General features: G+C 43.9%; 1 protein-coding gene across 1 annotated transcript in view; it reads left to right on the top strand.

Annotated features, from left to right (window-relative positions):
- Positions 1–2,743: 2,743 nt before the first annotated feature.
- The window catches only part of L3MBTL4 (L3MBTL histone methyl-lysine binding protein 4), a 554,392-nt gene continuing 534,916 nt past the window's right edge, over positions 2,744–22,219 (top strand). Inside the window, exons 1-2 of the mRNA XM_089304912.1 lie at positions 2,744–2,865; positions 2,960–3,259. Of these exons, the coding sequence (XP_089161038.1) occupies positions 2,744–2,865; positions 2,960–3,259 (422 nt within the window). The remainder of the gene's footprint in view (positions 2,866–2,959; positions 3,260–22,219) is intronic.

The raw sequence follows: 22,219 nt of genomic DNA, 5'->3' as shown, positions 1-22,219 counted from the left end.
CACCAAAGCATGTAAAGGAAGTCACTGTGTGCTAAACTCTCCCAAACATTCCCATTCATAGCTTAAGCTAGGAAACAATCAGGGATTCTACAAACACATCTATATTAACAGCCAATCTTACCACTGATCAAATAACAAAGCAATGGGATTTAATCCTACTTAGAAAAGAAAGATAAACACCCACATAGAAAAAAGTGAACAACTGGGGCCAGCTCTGTGGCATTTCAGTTGGAGCGCTGCCTGCAGTGCTGGCATCCCATAGGGGCACCCTTGGAGTCCTGGCTACTCCACTTCCCATTCAGCTCTCTGCTATGGCCTGAGAAAGCAGTAAAAGATGGGCCCAAGTCCTTGGGCCCCTGCACCCATGTGGGTGACCTGGAGAAAGCTCCTGGCTCCTGGCTTTGGATCAGCCCAGCTCTGGACACTGTGGCCATTTGGGGAGTGAACCTGTGGATGGACTTCTATCTTCCTCTCTCTCTGCCTCTGCCTCTCTCTAACTCTCCGGATTTCAAATAAATAAATAAATCTTAAAAAAAAAAAGTAAAAAGAAAAAACAAGTTTAGGAAATTAAAAAAAAAAGAGAGTTCCTTTAATAAATCTGGTCTGTATCTTAGCAGGTGGGAAGGTTATACTTTCATTAACAATAGATACAGACACAGACATGCTAAAGAATAGCTGGGATTCTAACATATTTTGATAACCTACACAAATGGCGCTCTTCTAGGTTTACCATGTCACCAGAGTTTCCAACAGTAAACAACATTAAGATGCATTTAGAGTCAATTGCATTATAAAAGGAAAATATCTAGCAACCATCAGTATTCCAAGCTCCCTTGCTCTGGGGTGGTCAGTTCAGCGGAGTAGTTAAGATGCTGCTTGGGATGGCAACATCCAAAATCCAAGTGCATGGATTCCAGTCCTGGTTCTGCTTCCAGTTCCAGCCTCCCACTAATGTGCACCCAGGGAGGCAGCAGGTGATGGCTCCGTAGTTGTTGGGTCCCTTCCGCCCATGCGGAAAACCTGGATGGAGTCCCAGGCTCTTAGTTTTCTTGTGGCTCAGCACCAACTGTTGCCACCATTTGGGGAAATGAGTAGAGGATGAAATGTCTGTCTTTGTCTCTATGCCTTTCAAATAATCAAAAATGAATAATTAAAAAAATCCTTTGCTCATAAGGGACATTGGTAACACTATAATAAATAATAAATGTCACAGAAGTGCATGAAAAATATTTCATTTTAATCTATAGCTATTCAAATAAAAGGGATTTACTCCAACAGCACTTTAAAAATTCTGTAAGAAGTGAACTACAGTGATGTGTCCCTGCTTACATTTCCTGAAAATTTGAATAACAGTGTAGTATACAACAGATGCCAGCGTCTTTGAATATCATCCTATCTTGTTGTCTGTGCTCTGCACCTATGCATTTATAGATAGGTAGCCCTCCATGAGAGTCCCTGCACCATCTGTTTTATGGGCACATACTTTTCCTTATTTAAACCTAGCGCAGGAAAGAAGTGTGTTTCTGCTTTCCCAAATCTAAACCCAGCATATTGCTTAAACACATTATAATAATAATTCTATTTCCCATAAAACAAAAAAGAGTGAGCACAAGATGATGTACATTCACTCTACTTGGATTTCAATCCAGCTCTGTTTGATGTTGTATGACATCAGTGTTGATTTTTTCTGAGGGACAGGTGGATTCAGAAGTGCCCTTTGCTCTTTCTGTGCTGAGAACAGTTTCATGTTTATATCGCTAACACCTAGAGTCTTTAATGACAAATACACACACCTGAGAGAGAAGATGGCGTGTAAGCCGCAGTAACTGCCGCTCTTGCCCTTCACCAAAAGCTTGGTGCTCCCGTGAGCAGCAGCAACGGAGAGCTCTCCTCCACCCATCACCCCCACAGGGCACCACTGATTTCCTCCAGCAGGTGAGCGAGCATCCACAGCTGGTTCCCTCAGGTGTGCCTGTTATCACAGAAACACATGGAAACGGTACAAAGTCTTAGCACAAACATGTTAAAATGGAGTGGAAACAAGCCCAGCATTCCGCTGGGAGTGTTAACACATTTGCCTCTCTGTAGTGCTGCCGTCTGCTTCCATTTCTCTATCTTTTTGCCTCTGCTCTTTTCCTGATAAGCACGAAGGACACGGTTTGTTGTGTTCCCACTTACCGATTTCTCCCACCACTGTTCTTAATTTAAAAACTGCATCAGCAAAGGGTTTTTATAGTTCTCTCTTCAATAACGACACTGGTATTTCACCAAATGAGAGTATCATCCCTAAACCCAAAGTTTTCACTCTCGGCTTATGGTAGTCAACAAGAAATCAAAAATGCCATCTTCCATGTTCTTATTGCTAACGTGTAAAATTATTCAGTATCTTTCGCTGAAAGCAACCAACTCACACCTACTTTGTACTATTATTTGCTAACTGGAGTTTACCGGTAAGACACTGCAATGAGAAAAAATTTCATTGCAAGTCACAACATAGCCTTCAGTAACCAGCTACATTTTACCATAAACTAACATAAAAGATTTAGTCGGTTCCTCCCAAGGCAGGCGACATGACCTACGGGAGGCCCAAGGGAGCCGGAGAGACTTTAAGTTCCTTGAGGGCAGGGACTGAATGTTCTCGGCTTCCTGTCCAATCCCAAGCAGCCGGGTCAGGGTCGGTGACCACTACTGCTCGCCCCGTGTGCGGAGTATTCTTTTATTTTGAAATGGTCTAAGGGGACGCATGTGTAGCAAAGTCGAGAGCTGGAAAGGGGCGTCCCAGAGGAGGCTGCTAAATCGCAAAGACAGGACTCGCGGAGAACACCCTGAGGGAGACCGGCCCCGCACAGCGGAGAGGACAGGGGGGTGAGAGCCCTGGGACACCGTGGCGGGGGAGGGTTCGTAGGAGACGAAGTAGCCGGGTTTTTTTTTTTGGGGGGGGGGGGGGACTCCTTCCCAGGGAACAGAGAGAAAACCGCCTCAGAAAACCAAGCTGCAGCCGCCTCCCTCCCGCGGGCGAGCTCCGACCCCGGCGGGCCCAGCGTCACCCAGGCTCCCTGGGGAGTGGAGCCCGGAGCGAGGCAGGTGCGGCGGGAGCATGCGCACGGGGGGCGAGGCGGGGGGCGGCTCCCGCGCCCCAACCCGCGCGTGCACCCTCGCGCCCCTCCCGCCAGGCACCGCGGGGCCAGAGGCGCCGCAGCCCGGGCCGGCCGAGCCTCGGCGATCCCGCTCGCCCCCGCCTGTCGCCGCAGGGCTCGGGGTAAGGAGGACACCCGCCGGCCGCGTGGGATAGCCGGGAGCCCGCGTGGGCGCCGCCGCGCGGGGCGGCCCGAGGCGTCAAGGGGGCGTACGCGAATCCCGTGGCGGGGGCCGGGCCGGGCCGCGGGGGCGGCGGCCGTTGGCGACGCCTCCGGCCGGGCCCGGTTCTTTCTCTTTCGCCGCTGGGGCGCTCCCCGGTTTCCTCACACGAGGCGCTGCCTCACTTTGTCTGCCACTTCGGACGGGCGCGGACTCCGTGGAGTCCGCTGCCCGCCGAAGGACCGGGGCCGGGGACTCGGGCCTCAGAGGGGCGGCTCCCGGCGGCCCTCACCCCTAGGCGCCCGGCCGTGGGAGTTTATTTCTGGCTGTTGTTTCCTCCTGGGTCGACGACCCAGTCAGCCTGCTGCTCCCCCTTGGCTGGCAAGGGTCGCGTGCCCGGACAAAGTGCTGTCCCTTAAGCCGCCTCCCAGAGTTGTGCCCAGGGCGGATGGCGGCACGAGGGGGTGCGCGCAGGGAGGACCCCTGGCCGGTGCCCCGACCTGGGACCTGCGACGCGGGCGCCACTGCTTTCCGTGCATCGCGGAGCCAGCATGGTCCCTGGTGGGAGCAAAACGAGCAGGCCAGGCTTGGGCCAGCGCTGCAGTTACTTGCGGGATTGGTGGCAGCCTTTTGTTGAGGTCTGAGAACGGGCGGTTCTGTCCCCTTGCCTGTGATCTGGCGTAGTCATTGGTTAAGGTACTCAGGATGTGCTTTATGTTATGTATGTAATTTATCCACTTAGAGGGACCACCTTAATGCGCTGGTGCCCGGAGGCGAACTAAGTAAAAGGGAAGCCCAGTCACTGGTCACTGTGAAACTGCTAGGGGTGTGACAGCCCAGACGGGTTGCAGGTCACAGATAGAGTCTCCGCAGGGAAATGGCCTGCAGGGAAGCTAACTTCAGGCTTGTTTGGTGTCCACTAATTGGAACTTTCAAAAAAAAAAAAAAAATGCTGATGGCAGGTTTCAATCCTTGGCTGAATTAAGAGTAGTGGAGTCTCTTGGCTTGGTATTTTTTTTAGCACCTTTAACTCAGAAAAGGTTCAAGTGGTCAAAAGCAGTAATGGGTTGAAGTTTGTTCTTGGTGTTTGCTAAAGACTTTGCATTTTTTTTCTTCAGGAGATGCTAAAATGCCAATTTCATGTATTTGTTAGGATAACATAGAATTGGGAACAGAGGGTGAAAGAGGAAAGACTTTTGGAGGAAAATTACTGACTTGGTGTGTAATCTAGCAGGAAGGACCTTGACTGTGGGATGGTCGCGGTACTGATGAGTTTGTATAGGTGTAGCCCTGGCCTGGGGGAGTGTTTGCTTTTCACTTTGCCGGGAAATATTGGGGCCAGAAACAGTACTAAAAGACATTGTCTTCTACATTGAGCTCTCATTCATTTCCTAAGAAAGGGTATTTGTGGGAAGACAGAGTGAAGGGAAGTTGAAGAATTGCCTTAACTTTCACTTTAAGGAGAAATGGTGTGTTTTTAGGTTCACGTGAGAACCTTTGGTGAGTGATTCAATCTGAGTACCTCATTGCAGTAGCTGTGTGGTTCGTATTTCAATTTTCACTTCCAGTTCAGCTTTAGTAGTAAGTCATACACCTCCGGTATTTGGCAGGGTACTTGACAGGCGGCTAAGTGTGCATGCCACAAACAGTCAAGGGACCAAGTCCATACACCAGCAGGTGACTGCCAAACAGAGGCGTGGGGTGATCAAAGCAGCCATCAAGAAGAGCAGTGAGATTATGAAGGAAGATTTGTAGATGAAAAGCCCAGGAGTTCTTATTACAGAGTAGGTAGACACAAAAGCCAGTTTGAGAAAGAGGCAGAAAGAGCCCCCGCCCTCTGCCGGCCTCCTTCCTTCGAGTGTGCCTCCCCACTCCAGAGCTGAAGGAGAGATTGAAAATCACCATTAGACAAGTCTTCATTTTTTGAATTAGCTAATTTAATTCTGAAAATGCTGGGGGTTGGTGTTTTGGTATAGCAGGTAAAGCTACTGCCTGTGATGCGAGCATCCAGTATGGGCTGCTCTACTTCTGATCTAGCTCCCTGCTAATGGCTTGGGAAAAGCAGCAGATGATGGCCCAAGTCCTTGGGCCCCTGCCAGCCACTTTGCAGATGAGGAGGTAACTTCTGGCTCCTGGTTTCAGCCTGGCCCAGCGCTGGCCATTGAGGCAATCTTGGGAGTGAACCAGCAGATGGAAGATGTCTCTCTCTCTCCCTCTTTCTCTCTGTGTCTCTGCAACTCTGACTTTCAAATACATAAATAAATCTTAAAAAAATAAAAATAAAAGAGGAAGAAATTCTGCTGCTGGTGAGCTTGGGGAGTGGCCAGGAGAGCCTCAGCTTGGTGGATTGGGAGGTTGATGGGTTCAGTTTGTAAAACAGTGAATTTAATAAGACACTGAAATGCTCTTCATTGTCGAGAATCATGATGCTGGACCAGAAGGAAGCCAGCTAGGAAAAGTTCAGCGATAACATGCAGAGACGGCAGTCAAAAAGAGGAGAGAGGGCAAATGCACGAGAATGGAGAGAGAGAGCAGTTCTTAGACTATGGGCCATACTGGGGAACGAGCCAGAGAAACCAAGAGGTGATCAGATAGGGGAGGAAAAGCAAGTGCCGCAGTAACAGGGAACCCGTGTAGGATCGTGGAGGGAGTACTAGGTTCAGTCTTGTTAGTTACTGGTGAGAAACCTGAACTGAGATGTAGCTGGACGTGGCTGGAAAAAGTTGATCCCAGTGGTAACCCTTCAGTGTGAACTGTTGATCATGTTTTACTTTCTGTTTTAGGGACACGTGTGTCCACCTTCCATTTGTGTAGAAGTTGTTTGTAAAGTATTTCCATCTGGCTGCATTGGTAAAAATCTTTTGAGAATAGTTTATTATAGGAACATACCTCCAAATGAAGAGAACTTTTTAGTCTGTTAAAAAACCAATGTATTATTCACAGGCTTCAAAAAGATGCTTACAGCAAGCAGTCTAAATACGGGTATCATCTTGTACTTAAGCAACATAAAGCAGCACACTGCATTAGGAAACACTTTGGAGAAATGAAACTCTTCAGTTCTTCTGGTGCACCAAGTGCTTCCCTCTGCCTGGGCTCACTTGTTGCCCTGCTCTCCACTGACTGGCAGCTACCTACCCCCAGAGGCCTCTTTTGACCCGCACCATGCAGTCCTGCTGGTCTTTCTCATGCATACAATCATCTTTTGTTTAAGCCTTTGCATTTATTGTTATTTTTTAGAATAATGCTTTAGGAGAATTTATCCTTATTATATTTTGCAAATACAAACAATTTTCCATGGTAGAAATGAAAAAATGGTACTTCAGGATTGTTCTAGCTTTGCTTCCCTGGCCTGGGTATGCCTTTTGGGGAAGAAGTTGCTGGTTGGGGCCTTTAGTGTCACCTACTGAACCCTACTTCCTCATTTCATGTTGATTGGTGTGGTCTTTTAATGAGGCTAGATACTTTGAAGAACGCTTATGCTTCCCTCTTGAAGATATATTTATGTGATAAACGTGAGAATAAATTGTTGGACAGTATCAGGTGGGGGCTGTGGGAGCTGGAGCAATAGTGCTTGCGTATCTTTGTACCATGTCTAGTTGGAGAGAAGGTATTTGACAGGAGGGACAGAAATTTAACACTTGCACAAAGTATTATGGTAAATAAACATTCTATTTTTTTAAAAATTATTTTGTTTATTTGTTTGGAAGAGTTACAAAGAAAGAGGGAAAGACATATCTTCCATTGGTCCATTTACTTCTCAAATGGCCACAGTGGGCTTGGCTGGCTGGGCTGAAGCCAGGAGCCGGGAACTTCCCAGGAGCTTCATCCAAGTTTCCCACATGGGTAGCAGGGACCCAAACACTTGGGGCATCTTCTGATGCTTTCCCAGGCCATTAGCAGGGAACTGCATCAGAAGTAGAGCAGTGGTGACATGAACCAGAGCCCATAAAGGATGCCAGCATTGCAAGTGGTGACTTAACCCCCAGTGCCACAATGCAAGCCATGTACACAAGCATTCTGATAGCTTTTAAAATTATGATGATAGTAGTATTTTAGATTAATCATTGTCCTACTCAGTTCTTTTGCAGGGGGATGAGTTAAGGAATATAACAGGGGGCAAGGCATTTTTGTTGTGTGTGCATGCTGTCGCACTGTGTGCTGTCTTTTTGGGGTACTCACATGGCCCCTGCTTTCATGGAGTGTGCAATTTAGTGAGGACACAAAGGCCAACTCATCACTCTGGTGAGTGTGACTATGGACTCCAAGTGTACTATGAGAAAGACCAGCAGGACTGCATGGTGCGGGTCAAAAGAGGCCTCTGGGGGTAGGTAGCTGCCAGTTAGTGGAGAGCAGGGCAACAAGTGAGCCCAGGCAGAGGGAAGCACTTGGTGCACCAGAAGAAGAAGAATGGCAAGAGAGGCTGGGGGTGGGGGTGGTGTTAATCAGGGAGAGTGAAGCCCTTCAGAAGCCATGGTGAGGATTGTGTGTTTTATTTTCTTGGGATTAGAGGCTTTGAAGTGTTGGAGCAGGAGTGAGGCGTGGTCTGCTGTCTGCTGGTAAAAGCACACTCTGACCACCATCCATGGAATATCGCACAGGTGTTTACACGAGAACGAGCAGTGCTTGGCACAGGCAGGGGAATTTGGGGATGGCTAGAAATGGAGGGACTTGGCAAGTTTTTGGAAGTAAAAGTTACAAGTGCTGATGGATTCAAGGCTTGGGGAAAGGAAAGAATCCAGGATGATTCTCCTGATCTCTAACATGAGAAACTGGTGAATTTTGGATATGCAGAAGACTGGAAAGCTGCAGACCTGGTAACTGCTTAGATCCCACAATACCTAGTGGCCCCTCCTGAATTTGAACCTCTAGACTATTGTGAACAGACACATGCACCATAATATGTATAGTCTTAGAGCCTTCCATTAAGCTGCCTTTGTGCTAGCATCTTCTGTCCTGAGCAGGAAAGTCTGCAATTGTGGACCGTTTCTTACTCAGTTCCCCCACAGCATGGCATCCCAACAATGATTGTGACCCTGACAGGTCTCTGGTCCTGCTGCTGGGAGCCATGGTTTCTTTGCATGGTTCCTTCTGTTGTGATGGTATCAGACTAAAAAATGGGACTTCTTGAGTGACAGAATTTTAAAAGGTGTTTTTGTTTGTTGTTAATGTTGTGATTGATTTCTAAGTAAATGCCAAGGAGCAGGTGATGGCCATAATTTCAGCCTGTATAAATGGGTCCAGGTTAACACTGTTGCCAGTCAAAAGCCCATTTCAAAAATGAGCAAATATTCTGCCCTTGGAATAGATTTTTTAATTTAGCTTTGCATGGTGCACTGGCTGGGTGCTGTTTGGCAAATGGGGTTAAGGCCTAAATCTGGGGTCAACATTTGCGTGTCTAAAGTGAAGCAGGCATAAGAAAATTCACAGAATCCTCTTGATGTTGCTTAATTATTCTTACTTTTAAAAACTAAGCATAAGCTCTTGTGTACCATAAGAAATTTTTCAAGTATAAGGACATTGAGAGAAAAATCCCCTCAGGGCTGTGGGATCAGTAGAGAGTCGTGAGACTGTAGCAAACCAGGGATCTCATGTGTTCTAAAGAGGTAGCTGTTGTTTTTTAAAAAAGGCAAACAAAACACTAGAATTGTAAATCTGCATTTTATTTTTATTTATTTATTTTTAAAGATTAAAGAGAGAAAGAATGTCTTCTATCTGCTATTCACTCCACAAATGGCCACAATAGCCAGGTCTGGGTCAGGCAGAAACCAGGACTTAGAAATTGCATCCTGGTTTCCAACCTGGGCTGCAGGGACCCAAGAATTTGGACCATCTTCCATTGCCTTTCCAGGTGCATTAGCAGGAAGCTGGATTGGAAATAGAGCAGCCAGGACTTGAACTGGTACTCAGATATATGATGCTGGCATTGCAAGTGACGGTTTAACCCACTGTGCCACAATGCTATCCCCGATTTTAAAATTTTTATAAAAAATGTTTATTTTTATCTACTTGAAATGCAGAGCTGGAGAGAGAGAGAGAGAAGAATAATATGAATGAATTTATTTCTTATATGCTAGTTCATTCCCCCAAATGCTCACAATAGCAGGGCTGGGCCAGGCCTAAGCCAAGAGCTCTAATTCCATCCAGATCTCCCACATGAGTGGCAGGAACCCATGCATCTGGGCCATCATAGGTTGCATTAGTGGGAAGCTGGATCAGAAGTGGAGTGGCCAGAACTTGAACCAGGCACTCTGATTTGAAATGCAGGCCGGTGCCGTGGCTCAATAGGCTAATCCTCCACCTTGCGGCGCCGGCACACCGGGTTCTAGTCCCGGTCAGGGCGCCGGATTCTGTCCCGGTTGCCCCTCTTCCAGGCCAGCTCTCTGCTATGGCCAGGGAGTGCAGTGGAGGATGGCCCAGGTGCTTGGGCCCTGCACCCCATGGGAGACCAGGAAAAGCACCTGGATCCTGGCTCCTGCCATCGGATCAGCACAGTGCGCCGGCTGCAGCGGCGGCCATTGGAGGGTGAACCAACGGCAAAGGAAGACCTTTCTCTCTCTGTCTCTCTCTCTCACTGTCCACTCTGCCTGTCAAAAAAAAAAAAAAAAAAAAAAAAAAAAAAGAAATGCAGGCATCCCAAGTTGATACTTAACCTGTTTTAATACAGTGCTTAACACTGCAGGTGAAAAAGAAAAATGTTTTTTATTTCATCTAATTGAAAGGTGGGTGGGGGAAGCAGCAGGGAGAGAGAGAGAGGGAGGGAGAGAAATTTTGTGTCCACTGTTTCACTCCCCAAAATATCCACAGCAGTGAGAGCTGGGCCAGACTGAAACCAGGAACCTGGACTTCCATCCAAGTCTCCTATATGGGTGACAGGAATCTGCATATTAAAAATATGAAATCTCCCTGCTTAACTACAGTGGCCCACAGTGGGTGTCTGGCCTACTGGTTACGATGCCTTGGAGGCAGTGGTAAAGGCTAAAGTAGTTGGGTTCTTGCCATCTACACAGGAGGTACGGATTGAGTTCCTGGCTCCCTGCTTTAGCCCAGCCCAGCCCCTGCTGTTGTGTAAACAAGCAGTTGGGAATTCTTATCTCTGTCTCTCAAATAAGTAAATAAAAATATAACAAAAATAGTGGCCCCAAACTTTTAAAGACCTTGTTATGATAAATAGAATATGCTTGCTGACCACATGTATTTTGTGGTGTGCTGTTTCCCAACTGGTGGGGTCATTTGCTGCATGTGCTATATTTTTAATCAAGTTGTTTTTCTTATTTTCCACGCATGTCTTCCCTGTTTATCATGATGCAGAGCATCAGCAAAAGTGCTGGTTCTTCACCCCACTGGTTCCTGTTTAAGTCTGACTTGATTAGATGTGAGTTGAGACTGGGATGGTTGCCCCAGCCCTGTGAGTCTCTGTCAGCACATGCTGGTGTCCAGAGGTAGAGTTAACAGCCTTGGCCTTGTAACACTTTCATTAAGTCTCTGTGAAGATTTGTGCATATTCCTTTGTTAGTCTCTTTCCTCCCAGTGTCTAATTGTTTGTGCCGCTGTCTATTTTCTGCCTTTGTGGGCTTCTGCACCTTTGCATCTGCCTCTTTTGTTATGAAGTTTGCTCTTTCTAGAGGCCTCCATGCCTCCCTGAAACTGGATTTTCCCATACCCACACCCCCAGTGGTGTGCTTTCCTGCCATAATGTACTGTTGTCCGCTGTTTCTCTCTGAGATGTTATGTTTTATTTTCCTGGTTTGTCCAGGAAAAGGTTTTGAGTAAGTGAAGGCTTTTTACCACAAGTTTTCAGTGTTCAACAACTGCTTGAAATGTTAGATGCCCAGTAAATAAAGGTTGAATGATTTAAAGATTTGGGACCGGCATCATGGTGCAATGAGTTAAGCTGTTGCCTGTGACACTGACATCCCATATGAGTACCTGTTTGAGTCGTGGCTATTGCAGATCCAGTTTAGCTCTGCTAATGTGCCTGGGAATGCAGCAGAGGATGGCCCAAGAACTTGGGTCCCTGCTGTCCACGTAGGAGACAGGATAGTTCTAAGCTCTTGGCTCTGGCCTGTCCCAGCCCTGGATGTTGCAGCCATTTGGGAAGTCAATCAGGGAATGGAAATGGAATATCTCTCTGTCTCTGTCTGTCTTTCTCTATGTCTCTGTTTCTGTCTCTGTCTCTCTCTCTCTCTCTCTATGTATGTGTGTATGTGTAACTCTGCCTTTCAGATAAATAAATAAATATTTAAAAAAATTAAAGAATAGCCTGAGAGTTAGAGGGAGAGACAGGGGTGGGGTGGGGTGGGGGGAGATATAAAGAGAGAGAGATATGGAAATGGCTCTCCAATGTGCTGGTTCACTCCCCAGATGCCCACAATAGTTAGCACTGAGCCAGAACTGCAGCCAGCAGCTGGCAATTCAGTCCAGATCTCTACCATGGGTGGCAGAGACCCACTTGTCAGGCTGTGCATTAGCAGGAAGTCGGAGTCAGGAATCAGAGCTGGGAATCTGACTCAGGTACTTTGATTTGGCAACTGGGTGTCTTTACTGGCATCTTAGCCACTAAACATAATCTCTTCCCTAGGTTGGATGATTTTGTGTCAGTTAGTGACAGGAAAGAAATTCCAGAAAATTCCTAACATTTTGGAATTCTTTGATTAAGCAGCTAAGACTTAGGTTAATTTAAAATGTAAGCACTGACCTTTTAGCAATACATTTTATTATTATGATTATTATTATTATGGTCACATATCAAAGAAAATATAAAAGTTCTACTCTTCTTGATTTATGGTAAAGGATGTCCATTAATTAGCTATCATTGCACCTTTTTAGCTGGTCCTACACATCATAAAGGTGAATTATCAGAGATGCCAGCATAGTGCTTCCAAATCTATAATTTACACACTCTATTTCTGAGGATGGTTAGAACAAAGATTTTTATTTTCGCTCTCTGTTCCAACACAATGAACTTGCTGTGAATTTATTCCCAGAAGATATGTGAATGATTCTGGGGCAACTTTACAGATACAGTTCAGTACAGAAGAGAGCAGTTAAGGTTAACAGACCAAGAATTTGAAGGAATGCACTCACTTCCAGCTGTTGTCAATCTTTGTATTTTGTTTGAATGGCCATGCCGATCCATTTCAGTACAGTTGATCATTAATAATCATTAGTTCTATGTTATTTTTCTTGTACTGTGAGAATAAGGATAATATTACTGTCATTTTCTCAGAACTGGCTTACATTTGTGTCCAAAACAATGTCCATTGCCATGGAGTAGATGGCGAGAGGACAGAAAGGAAGCTGTGAAGTGTGCGGTTAGTATTATTCACCAATGTGATGCATCAAGTATAAATTTAACATAGGCATGCTTTTAAATTGCATTCATGTTGAAATCAGTTGTCTTTTAAGTTTCTAGAACTTTTAATTCAGAGTAGCTATAACCTGTGTTGGGACCAGGTTGACGTAGGAAGTAGCTTCTGCTATCTCACATTTCGCAGCTTTGTAAGTTTTTGTTGTTGTTACACGTTTAGACTCAGAATTTTTTTTTTAATTTTAGGGAGTTGAGAAATATTCTGATTCAAGGTTTTCCAATCTTGGTACTGTTAACAGAAAATTTTTTGTTGTCTGCATTGTTAAGCAGAGCACCCCTGATCCCTGCCTTTTATGTGTCTAGAGCTCTTTCTGCTCCTTAGTTGTGATAACCAAAAATGTGTACAGACTTTTCCCATCATCCCCTGGAGTGGGGCCAAGTGGGCAAGATCATCTCGTTGAGGTCCACTGATCTAATTCACCCAGTGTTGCAGATGATAAAACAGAGGTTTGTGTATTAAGTGGAGCTTCCGTAGTTAGAAGTCATTATATCAAAATAAGAACCAAAATGCTAATTATCTAACTTGAGGAAACTTCTTATTAATTCAAAACTAATTTTCTCTAAAAAAGCCCAATTCATATGACAGTCAAAGGTCTCTTTTGATTCTGTTGCCATGACAAGCCAAATAACAACTATCATTATTGTGAATCAAACTGACAAAACATCAATTATTGGTATCAGTTTGGAGGAGTGATTGGCCTACATTTTCCGTTCGAGTGTTGGCAGATTTGAAATTATGACTTGGCCTTCCTGAGTCTCAGCCTATGGGGTTTTCTTTTCTTTTTTTTTTCCTTTTTTTAAAGAATTATTTTACTTATTTGAAAGACAGCGTTACAGAGAGAGGTAGAGCCAGAGAGAGAGAAAGGTCTTCTATTCCGCTGGTTCATTCCCCAAATGATCACCATGGCCAGAGCTGAGCTGATCCAAAGTCAGGAGTTAGGAGCTTTTTCCAGGTCTCCCACGTGGGTGCAGGGGCCCAAGGACTTGAGCCTTCCACTGCTTTCCCAGGCCATAGCAGAGAGCTGGATCGGAAGAGGAGAGCCCATATGGGACATCAACACTTCAGGCTGGAGCCTTAACTCGCTGTGCCACAGTGCTGGCCCCCCATAGGGTTTTCTATTAAATTGTGTGGTTATGTTTACATAACCACATTTTGCAGTACAGTTGTATTCAATAGCTTAATGAGTTTTATTCTAGCGTAACAATTCATGTGTGTTCACACAGTGGAGAAATATGAAGTCAGTGTTGTAAATAAATAACTGAAAAATAAGAGTACATTGACTCATTCTATAACCATTTATCGAGTATCTACTTTGGGCAAAGATCTGCTCAGTCATCGCATGTTAAGGATATGAGGAGCTAGCACAGTGCTGGTTCTGCCCCTGGAAGCTCAGCACTAGAGACAGATTGCAGATTGGGGTTCTTTGTGTTGTGTTCCAGGGTGCTCACTTGTATAGTCATTCCTTCAGCAGCAGCATTTCTGAGCACCTGTGATGTGCCTAGCACTGGCCCAAAGTGCTTAGTCCTTTCTGCCTAGGAGATGCCCTAGCTGTGTGCAGCGATGCTGGGAGCACCCTCAGTCCCTGGGAAAGAGGCTGAACAGTGCCTCTCCAGGTCTGTGCTGATGAGGGAGTGAGCCTGCTCTGTCCAGTGAGTGAGGCTCTGCCTGCCAGGTCCCTGCTGAGGCAGCAGCACCTTGTTCTGCTCTACAGAATGCTCTACCTCAGGAGCTGACTGGGAGGTCACAGGTGGCAGAGCTGAGTTACCTTCATGCCAGCATGCTCTCTGTCAGCTGTGATCTGTCAGCATGTGATCCAGGGACCACATGCTAGTAAAGGAAAGAAGGAGAAGTGTAAGGTTCTAATCAGCCCCATGTAGGGTGAACAGCACCTCGAGCGCTAGTGTGATTTCCCTGTTGTTAATGTGTCCCCTGTTGGCCTATGAAACAAGGAAGAAAGATTTCACTTTTAGAAATTGAAAAACATCTGTTTTCACCTTTGAAATTTTCCTGAAGTGTTATATTGCAAGTGAATACAATATATTTGCCTATATATATATATATATGCCTTTGTGTATGAGCGTTAAAAAAGTTCTCTAAGTTTTCTCCAACCTAAGTATCTAAAAATGTCAAACCCTCATTCATATACAAAGAAGTAGTTTATACATTATTTTTGAGAGAGAATTTAAGTCACTTACCTCTGTATTCTGATTTTTATCTGGTTACTTGGAAGTTTCCAACATGAAGATCCCATGGTTAAATAAGCTTCCTTAATTTGTCTTAATTTGAGAGCAGAGGTGGAGGGGGGGGGGTGGGGCGAAAGGGAGAGAGACAAAGAGTGTTCCAGTCTACTAGTTCACTCCCCAAATGCCTGCAACAGCCAGGGCTGGGCAAGGCCAAAGCCAAGAGTGAGGAATTCAATTTGGGTCTCCCAAGTGGGGAGCAGGGGCCCAGCTGCTTGAATCATTGCCCACTGTCTCCCAGTGTCTGCATTAGCAGAAAGCTGGAATAATTAGAGGAGCTAGGTCTAGTACCCAGATATGCTGACGTGGGACTTGAGTGTCTTAACTACTGGATCAAACGCCTGCCCCCTAGGTCCCTTTTATATTCCTTAGGATCACATTTTCCTATAGGCCATAAGGATTTTTCTTCTGGGACTAGAAATTAAGGAGTTTTTGAAGAGAGGACAGGAAGTTGAACTTCTTTGTTTTGTTCTTAGAGCGTGAACTTTTCCTCATACCCTATCCAGCTCCTGGTTGGGCATATAAATAAAATGCTTGAGTTCTATTTGTTACCTATATTGCTTTTTCACTTGGAATGTTGAACCTAATACAGGTTCCAGTTGTAGAACCTCATGTATAAAAAAACCAGGGTAGAAGAATGTTCTTGAATGTGTACCAATTAGGGGTCCCAACTTTATCAAACTCATTGATGACATCTATTAATATCATATTCCTTAGGATCCTGAAATGAAATTAATAGGTAAATAGTTCAAATGTACAACTTTTAAAAAAGAAATGACTATAATAGTTTATAATAAAAAGGAGAAATAAGTGGAAGAAATAAAAAAATAAGTTACTTATTTTTATTTTATTTGAAAGAGTTATTTTTCATCTGCTGGTTTATTCCCCAAATGCCTGCAAAAGCCAAGGGTGGGCCAGACCAAAGCCAGGAGTCAGGAACTCCATCCAGATTTCCCACATGGATGGCAGGGACCCAAGTACTTGAACGATTGCTGCCTTCCTCCCATGAATATAATAGCGTGAAGCTGGAATTGGAAGTGGAAGAGCCAGGACTTGAACCATGCTGGTAGGCAGGTGTCACAAGTGATGTCTTAATGATTGTGCCAAAATGTCTGTCTTGGGAGACAACTTTTAATAAAATGCTATTTGTTTAAAAATGTTTGGTCATGATTATCCTAGAGCAGGGATGGGGAACATTCATCATTTGGTTTGGCTTTGCCAAGACAGCTGAAGGCAGGATCAAAATTCAGTAAACCATAATGGGCTAATTTTTAAGTTGATAATTTTGTATGGCCCGTGAATGATGTTATAAATATGCAGATGGCCCTTGGCAGGAAAAAGACTCCCCATCATTGGTCTAGAGAATAAAGTGAAACTGTGATTACTTGTACCACATGTTGATTGATTGTGAAAGCAGCCAATGAAACTATGACACAGGTGGAGCGTGTCAGGGAAGGAGAGTCAAGCAGCATTTTTTTAAAAAAAGATTTTATTTATTTACTTGATAGGTGGCGTTACAAACAGAGAGAGAGAGAGAGAGAGAGAGAGAGAGGGAGAGAGAGAAAGGTGTCCCTTCTGTTGGTTCACTCTCCAAATGGCCACAATGGCCGGAGCTGCGCCGATCTAAAGCCAGGAGCCAGGTGCTTCTTTATGGTCTCCCATGCGGGTGCAGTGGCACAAGCACTTGGGCCATCTTCTACTGCTATCCCAGGCCTCAGCAGAGAGCTAGACTGGAAGAAGAGCAACTGGTACTAGAATCGGCACCCATATGGGATGCTGGTGCCACAGGTGGAGGATTAACCTAGTGCACCACAGCGCTGGCCTCGAGCAGCATTTTGTTTCATGACATCATTTTCTGAATTGGTGAACTGAACTTACTAAATTTCTTCACAAATCAAACTAACACTCTTCCTCAATTTACAAAGTTGCATTCTGGGAAAGACAGGAAATATGCTTTCTGATTATATGTAAGATCGAATTAGGTTCCAGGTTTAGAGAAGCTTCAATAGGTCTTTTACATATGTGAACGTCATGTGGCATGCTCCTGCCATTTAAAAGGCAGGATTATGTTTTGTTGTGAATAATAGTCTCATATGGTGCAGGAATTCTGGAAATACTGCCCAAGTTCCTTAAATGCCTCTAGAGAAATCTCCCACAGAATTTAAAAATTTCCTCTGGGGACAGTTCCCTCTTTTCCTGTCTTCACCCCTGTTGAGAACCATTGATTTTGATAAATAAATTTAAATAATTCTACTGATTACTTTTGATGATGGAGGCAGAGAAGTCTGTTGAAGAGCAAATTACTTTTGCTTAGATTTTAGAGGAATCAACCATTCTTTCCTCTTCAGAATATTATTTTATATAAATTAACCTTTCATTTCATAAGAATTTTGTTAATCCCAAAGTAATTATCTTAATTCTTTCAAGACTTGAATGAAAATATTATGCATGGATGTTGGTTTTCTCCATAAATTACTAAGCATTACTTAATCTTCCAAGCATTATTTGCATTTACTAACAATTAAATTTTTGATTTGTGTATTTTATGCTCAAACCTCATTCTGTGTGGCACCAGAGACTAAACCAGTATTTAGATTTTGTTTTGGCTTAAAGTGAGCTAACTGTCTGAACTTAGAATGTGTTGCCTTGTAGACAGATTCCCACAAAATAGAGTTGTTCAAGTTCTGTTAAGAGTTTTTATAGATTTCTGTAAATTTGTGTGTGTTTGCATGCATGCATAGAAGGAGTTGAAATTATTATTTAAAGACTATGTTGTATGATTTTACTGTATTAGAGATGCTAATATTATTTCTAGAAGTCCAAATAAGTTATTAGAATTGGAAGGATACTTGAAAGCTTAGAAGTTTGTGTTCTGGGGCCGGCACTGTGGCCTAGCGGGTAAAGCCACTGCCTGCAGTGCCAGCATCCCATATAGGCACCGGTTAGAGTTTCAGATACTCCACTTATGATCCAGCTCTCTGCTATGGTCTTGGAAAGCAGTAGAAGCTGGTCCAAATCTTTGGGCCTCTGCACCAAATCTTTGGGCCTCTGCACCTGAGTGGGAGCCCTGGAAGAAGCTTTTGGCTTCTGGCTGTAGATCAGCGCAGCTCCAGCCGTTGCGACCAGTTGGGGAGTGAACCCATGGATGGAAGACCTCTCTCTCTCTCTCTCTCTCTCTCTCTCTCTCTCTCTCTCTCTGCCTCTCCTCTCTCTGTGTAACTCTGACTTAAAAAAAAATCTTAAAAAAAAAGTTTTCTATTCTAACTTTCTAACTGATACAGGAGTCATTTTTTTTTTTTTTTTGACAGGCAGAGTGGACAGTGAGAGAGAGAGAGATAGAGAGAAAGGTCTTCCTTTGCCGTTGGTTCACCCTCCAATGGCCGCCGCGGCCGGCACGCTGCGGCCGGCGCACCACGCTGATCCGAAGCCAGGAGCCAGGTACTTATCCTGGTCTCCCATGGGGTGCAGGGCCCAAGCACTTGGGCCATCCTCCACTGCATTCCCGGGCCACAGCAGAGAGCTGGCCTGGAAGAGGGGCAACTGGGACAGAATGCGGCGCCCCGACCGGGACTAGAATCCGGTGTACTGGCGCCGCAAGATGGAGGATTAGCCTAGTGAGCTGCGGCGCCGGCCCAGGAGTCATTTTTATAGTATCCTTGACATAGTAAGATAGATTGTGATTAGAATTAAAAGAATATTTTGAATAATAGAACATCATTAGAATAAATCTGTAGCTTCCTAAAATAGTTACTTTGAAGAGGTGAAAAAATCTGAAGATATAAATCTTGGAATTTTGTTTTAAAGAAAGTTCTGCTTATATATTTTAAGCTTTTATGCTGATACAAGTATCTATGAGAAAAGTGGCGGAAATTCATGTCTTGCAGGCCTAGACTCACTGCATTTGAAATCATTGGTTTAGAGAATGATACCATTAGTTTGAAAATTGCATCTCAGTTTTTTTTTTTTTTTTTTTTTCTTTCTAAATTTCAGAGCAGCTACCCAGTGTGAGGTTTGGTTTGAGGTCACCAACATGTCCCTTTCATCCTGGATAACTTCCCACCTGGATTCTAGTTGTGTCTTTCTGGGCCATCTTCTGCTGCATCCTTGTGCATGCACATCCTTTTCCTGTACCTTTCCCATTGCCTTTGTGTCCACACTGGCCTGGTGTCGGTAGTGATGGAGGTGGAAACACCGGATTGTGGAAATGCTTTCTGGAAGTCGGAGCTGCAGTGTGGATGCACAGGGCATACTTTCCCTGCTGACCTCCACGTGTAAAAGCGAGAGCCTTCACAGCACCCATCACATTTTCTGTTTTAGAATTGGGAATTGAGGGACAAAATTAGATTTAATATGTGGAATTTACTCATATGCCAGGGTAAAAAGGTTCATGGAAAATGCATATAATGAAAAAACTATGTCTGGATTTCAAAAAATTTTTGCATCAAAATAAACTAATCTTTTTATTCCATTTTCCTTGATTGTTTTTGAAGTACCTCAGTTTGGTTAAAATATGCTAGTCCTTCCATGCTAACTTTTTCCCTCCTCATTTGTGCTTTATGTCTTGGAAGCTGTACTTAGGTTTTATAAGCTGTTTTCTTGCTCAGGACATTTGTCCTAGGGACTTTGAATTTTGTGGTGAGGATGGAGGTGGGATTGGAGTCCAGTGCATTCTTACATCCTAAAATGATCTGTGAAAAGCAAGAGAGACTCAGATTCCCACAAAGTGTGTTATTTTAAAACCATTTGATGGCTAGTCAAAACACAGAATCCAAAGTACAAGGCATGAAATTAATAGAGGGTGGTGTCTATAAATGGTGCTTGCAAGGACAAAAAAATGATATGTTCCATGTACTGATATTATACACCCATGCACTTCCACAAATGAGATGATTTGTTGTTTTAAAGATTTATTTATCTGGAAGACAGTTATAGAGAAAGAAAGGGAAAGAAAGAGGCAGAGAGAGAGAAGGGGGTGGGGAGACTGAGAGAGAGAGATATCTAGCATCTGTTGGTTCACTCCCCAAATGGCGTCAATGGCCAGGGCTACGCCAGGCCAAAGCCAGGAATCTGGAACTCTATCCATGTCTCCCACATGGGTGGCAGGGACCCAGATATTTGGACCATCTTCTGCTGCTTTTCCAAGCCCTTTAACAGGTGGCTAGATAGAAAATGGAGCAACTGGGTCTTGAACCAGTGCCCATATTGTGTGCCGATGCCACAAACAGTGGCTTAACCTGCTGTACCACAACACCAGCCCCAGTTGATTTTTATTTTATTACTAGTTTGGTCACCATTATTTCCCATCATATATGTAAAAGGCATATTCCCCCTAAGTTCCATGTGCTTGCTATTGTGCAATTAGAATTAGAGAATGTCAAAGTGTTTTTAAAGATTATGGCATGTGTTCTTATGAAGTCCTTTTCAAAAGTTAGAGGAAAGAGTAGCTTGACGACATCAGGTAACTGGAAATTTTCTTACTCCATGTGTGCAGATTGGTGGTATGTTAGTACATCTTAGTGTCTGACACCAGACAGCATCAGTGAAAGTACTGGAATCAGGCTGTACCTCTGTGGCTGCACTGTGGATGCAAGTCAACACCTGACAGCTGTAGCAGATGACTACAGTTCAGTCTTCTGAACCTGTCTGTAGGCCATTCTCAGGAGGTGTGCACTGATTTTAGGGGTGGGCTTTACTCTGTTCCTGTATGTGCAGAGTGTTCAAGAAGCTTCTCAAGTAGATTTCAAAAATCAGACCCATAGATTTTTCTTGTCTTTGATGTCACGTCTGAACTTTCTGTAACTTTTTTGTTTCATTCTGCATGTAAGTGTAGAAACTGCTGAATAAAAGAAAATGAATGGTTTATCAACTAAAGTGGATTTACACTTAAACCAGATACAAAGAAAGCAGAGGAAACTGACACATGAAATTGTTTATGGGCTTACTCTTTGAATTTGAAAAGGCTATAGTCTAATTTTTGGTAGAAAGTCTAACTTTTTTTTTCATGGTCATAATGCAAAACATTATAACTTGTGGCAATTTACTTCCATGTGCTTTTATACTGCTGTATTACCTATATTTTTAAGTTTGGTATTTAGAAGACATACGTATGGACTTCAGTTAATCCTTTTTGAAACATGTGCTATGCTGATATTACTAGTCTGTGTAATATCCCAAGTTACAGCTATTAGGAGCAGTTAACTCTAAACTATCAGATTTTAATATATCTTTTTTATTTAAAAGATTTTTAATAGAATAAAACAGCATATTTTGCAAGTGATCATCTCCTTATAATTTCTATAACAGAATAAATGGTTTGGGAGGGAAACAAAATTATTGCTATTCTGAATATTTCAAAATATCATATAATGAATATTTTTTCAAGGTTAGCTGAATAAAACTTACCCTCTTAATTTTTATTATGTAATAGTTACTTTATTAATAAAAGAATTGGTTTGTTATGCTTTAAGATAAAAGTAAAGTAAAACTTGACATTTTGCTAGCATTTGAGAAGAAGGTAGTTACTGGTCTTTCTTTGCTAAGTTATAATCCAGTCAGTTCAGTTGAGATAGACGTGAAATGGAAATAAATTATTGTGCTGAAATTAATATGCAGTAGAAAAAAACAGCAAAACCCTTGAAAACAAAGCTACTTACACAGTTAGGTGGCACTATTTCCTTTTTCTTTTCAAATATTTGAGGAGCTGCAATTAAAATATAAAGAGGTTTCATGGGGGCCTTCTTTAGATCTAGATAGATTAAAACCACACAGGAAAAGCCTTAGGAACCAGTTTGAAGTGAAGATTCACCCAGGGTGTTACCCACGCTGCAGCAGCAGGTGACTGGTGATTTAGGGTTACAGTGCTGCTCAGAGCCTTCATCGGTTGCAGCTGCTGATGCCTTCTGGGTCCAGCAGGTCCCTAGTGGGTGTAGTGGCCTGGGTTTAAGATGGGGGAGGGGTGGGGCACCCATCTGCAGGATTTCTGGAATGGACTGGTGCTTTTTGAGACTTTGAGTCTACTGGAGTCTACTGTTCTTTTTTTTTTTTCCTCCTCCAACAGTAGTCTAAAGTCTGATTTAAACAAAAAAAATCTGTGTGTAATTTCCTGCATTTTAAAATAGTGTGAGGCCCAAATGGAACATCTGTAAGTGGATAGAGCCTGTGGACATATCTGGCACACGTGCTCATAGAGAGCAGGCAGGCGAGGAAGACAGAGAAAAGGAGCATTTCAGAAACTTCAGCTGCTCCTCACGTCTGACTATAAAGATTGGATGATGGGCTCCACAGAGCCTGGCCTTATGCCAGGCAGCTGAGAGT

The sequence above is a fragment of the Oryctolagus cuniculus genome, chromosome 10 (genome assembly GCF_051225735.1).
Source record: "Oryctolagus cuniculus isolate XC-2025 breed Fujian yellow rabbit chromosome 10, ASM5122573v1, whole genome shotgun sequence".
Classification (NCBI taxonomy): Eukaryota; Metazoa; Chordata; class Mammalia; order Lagomorpha; family Leporidae; genus Oryctolagus; species Oryctolagus cuniculus.
This window is presented reverse-complemented; position numbering and strand designations above follow the sequence as displayed.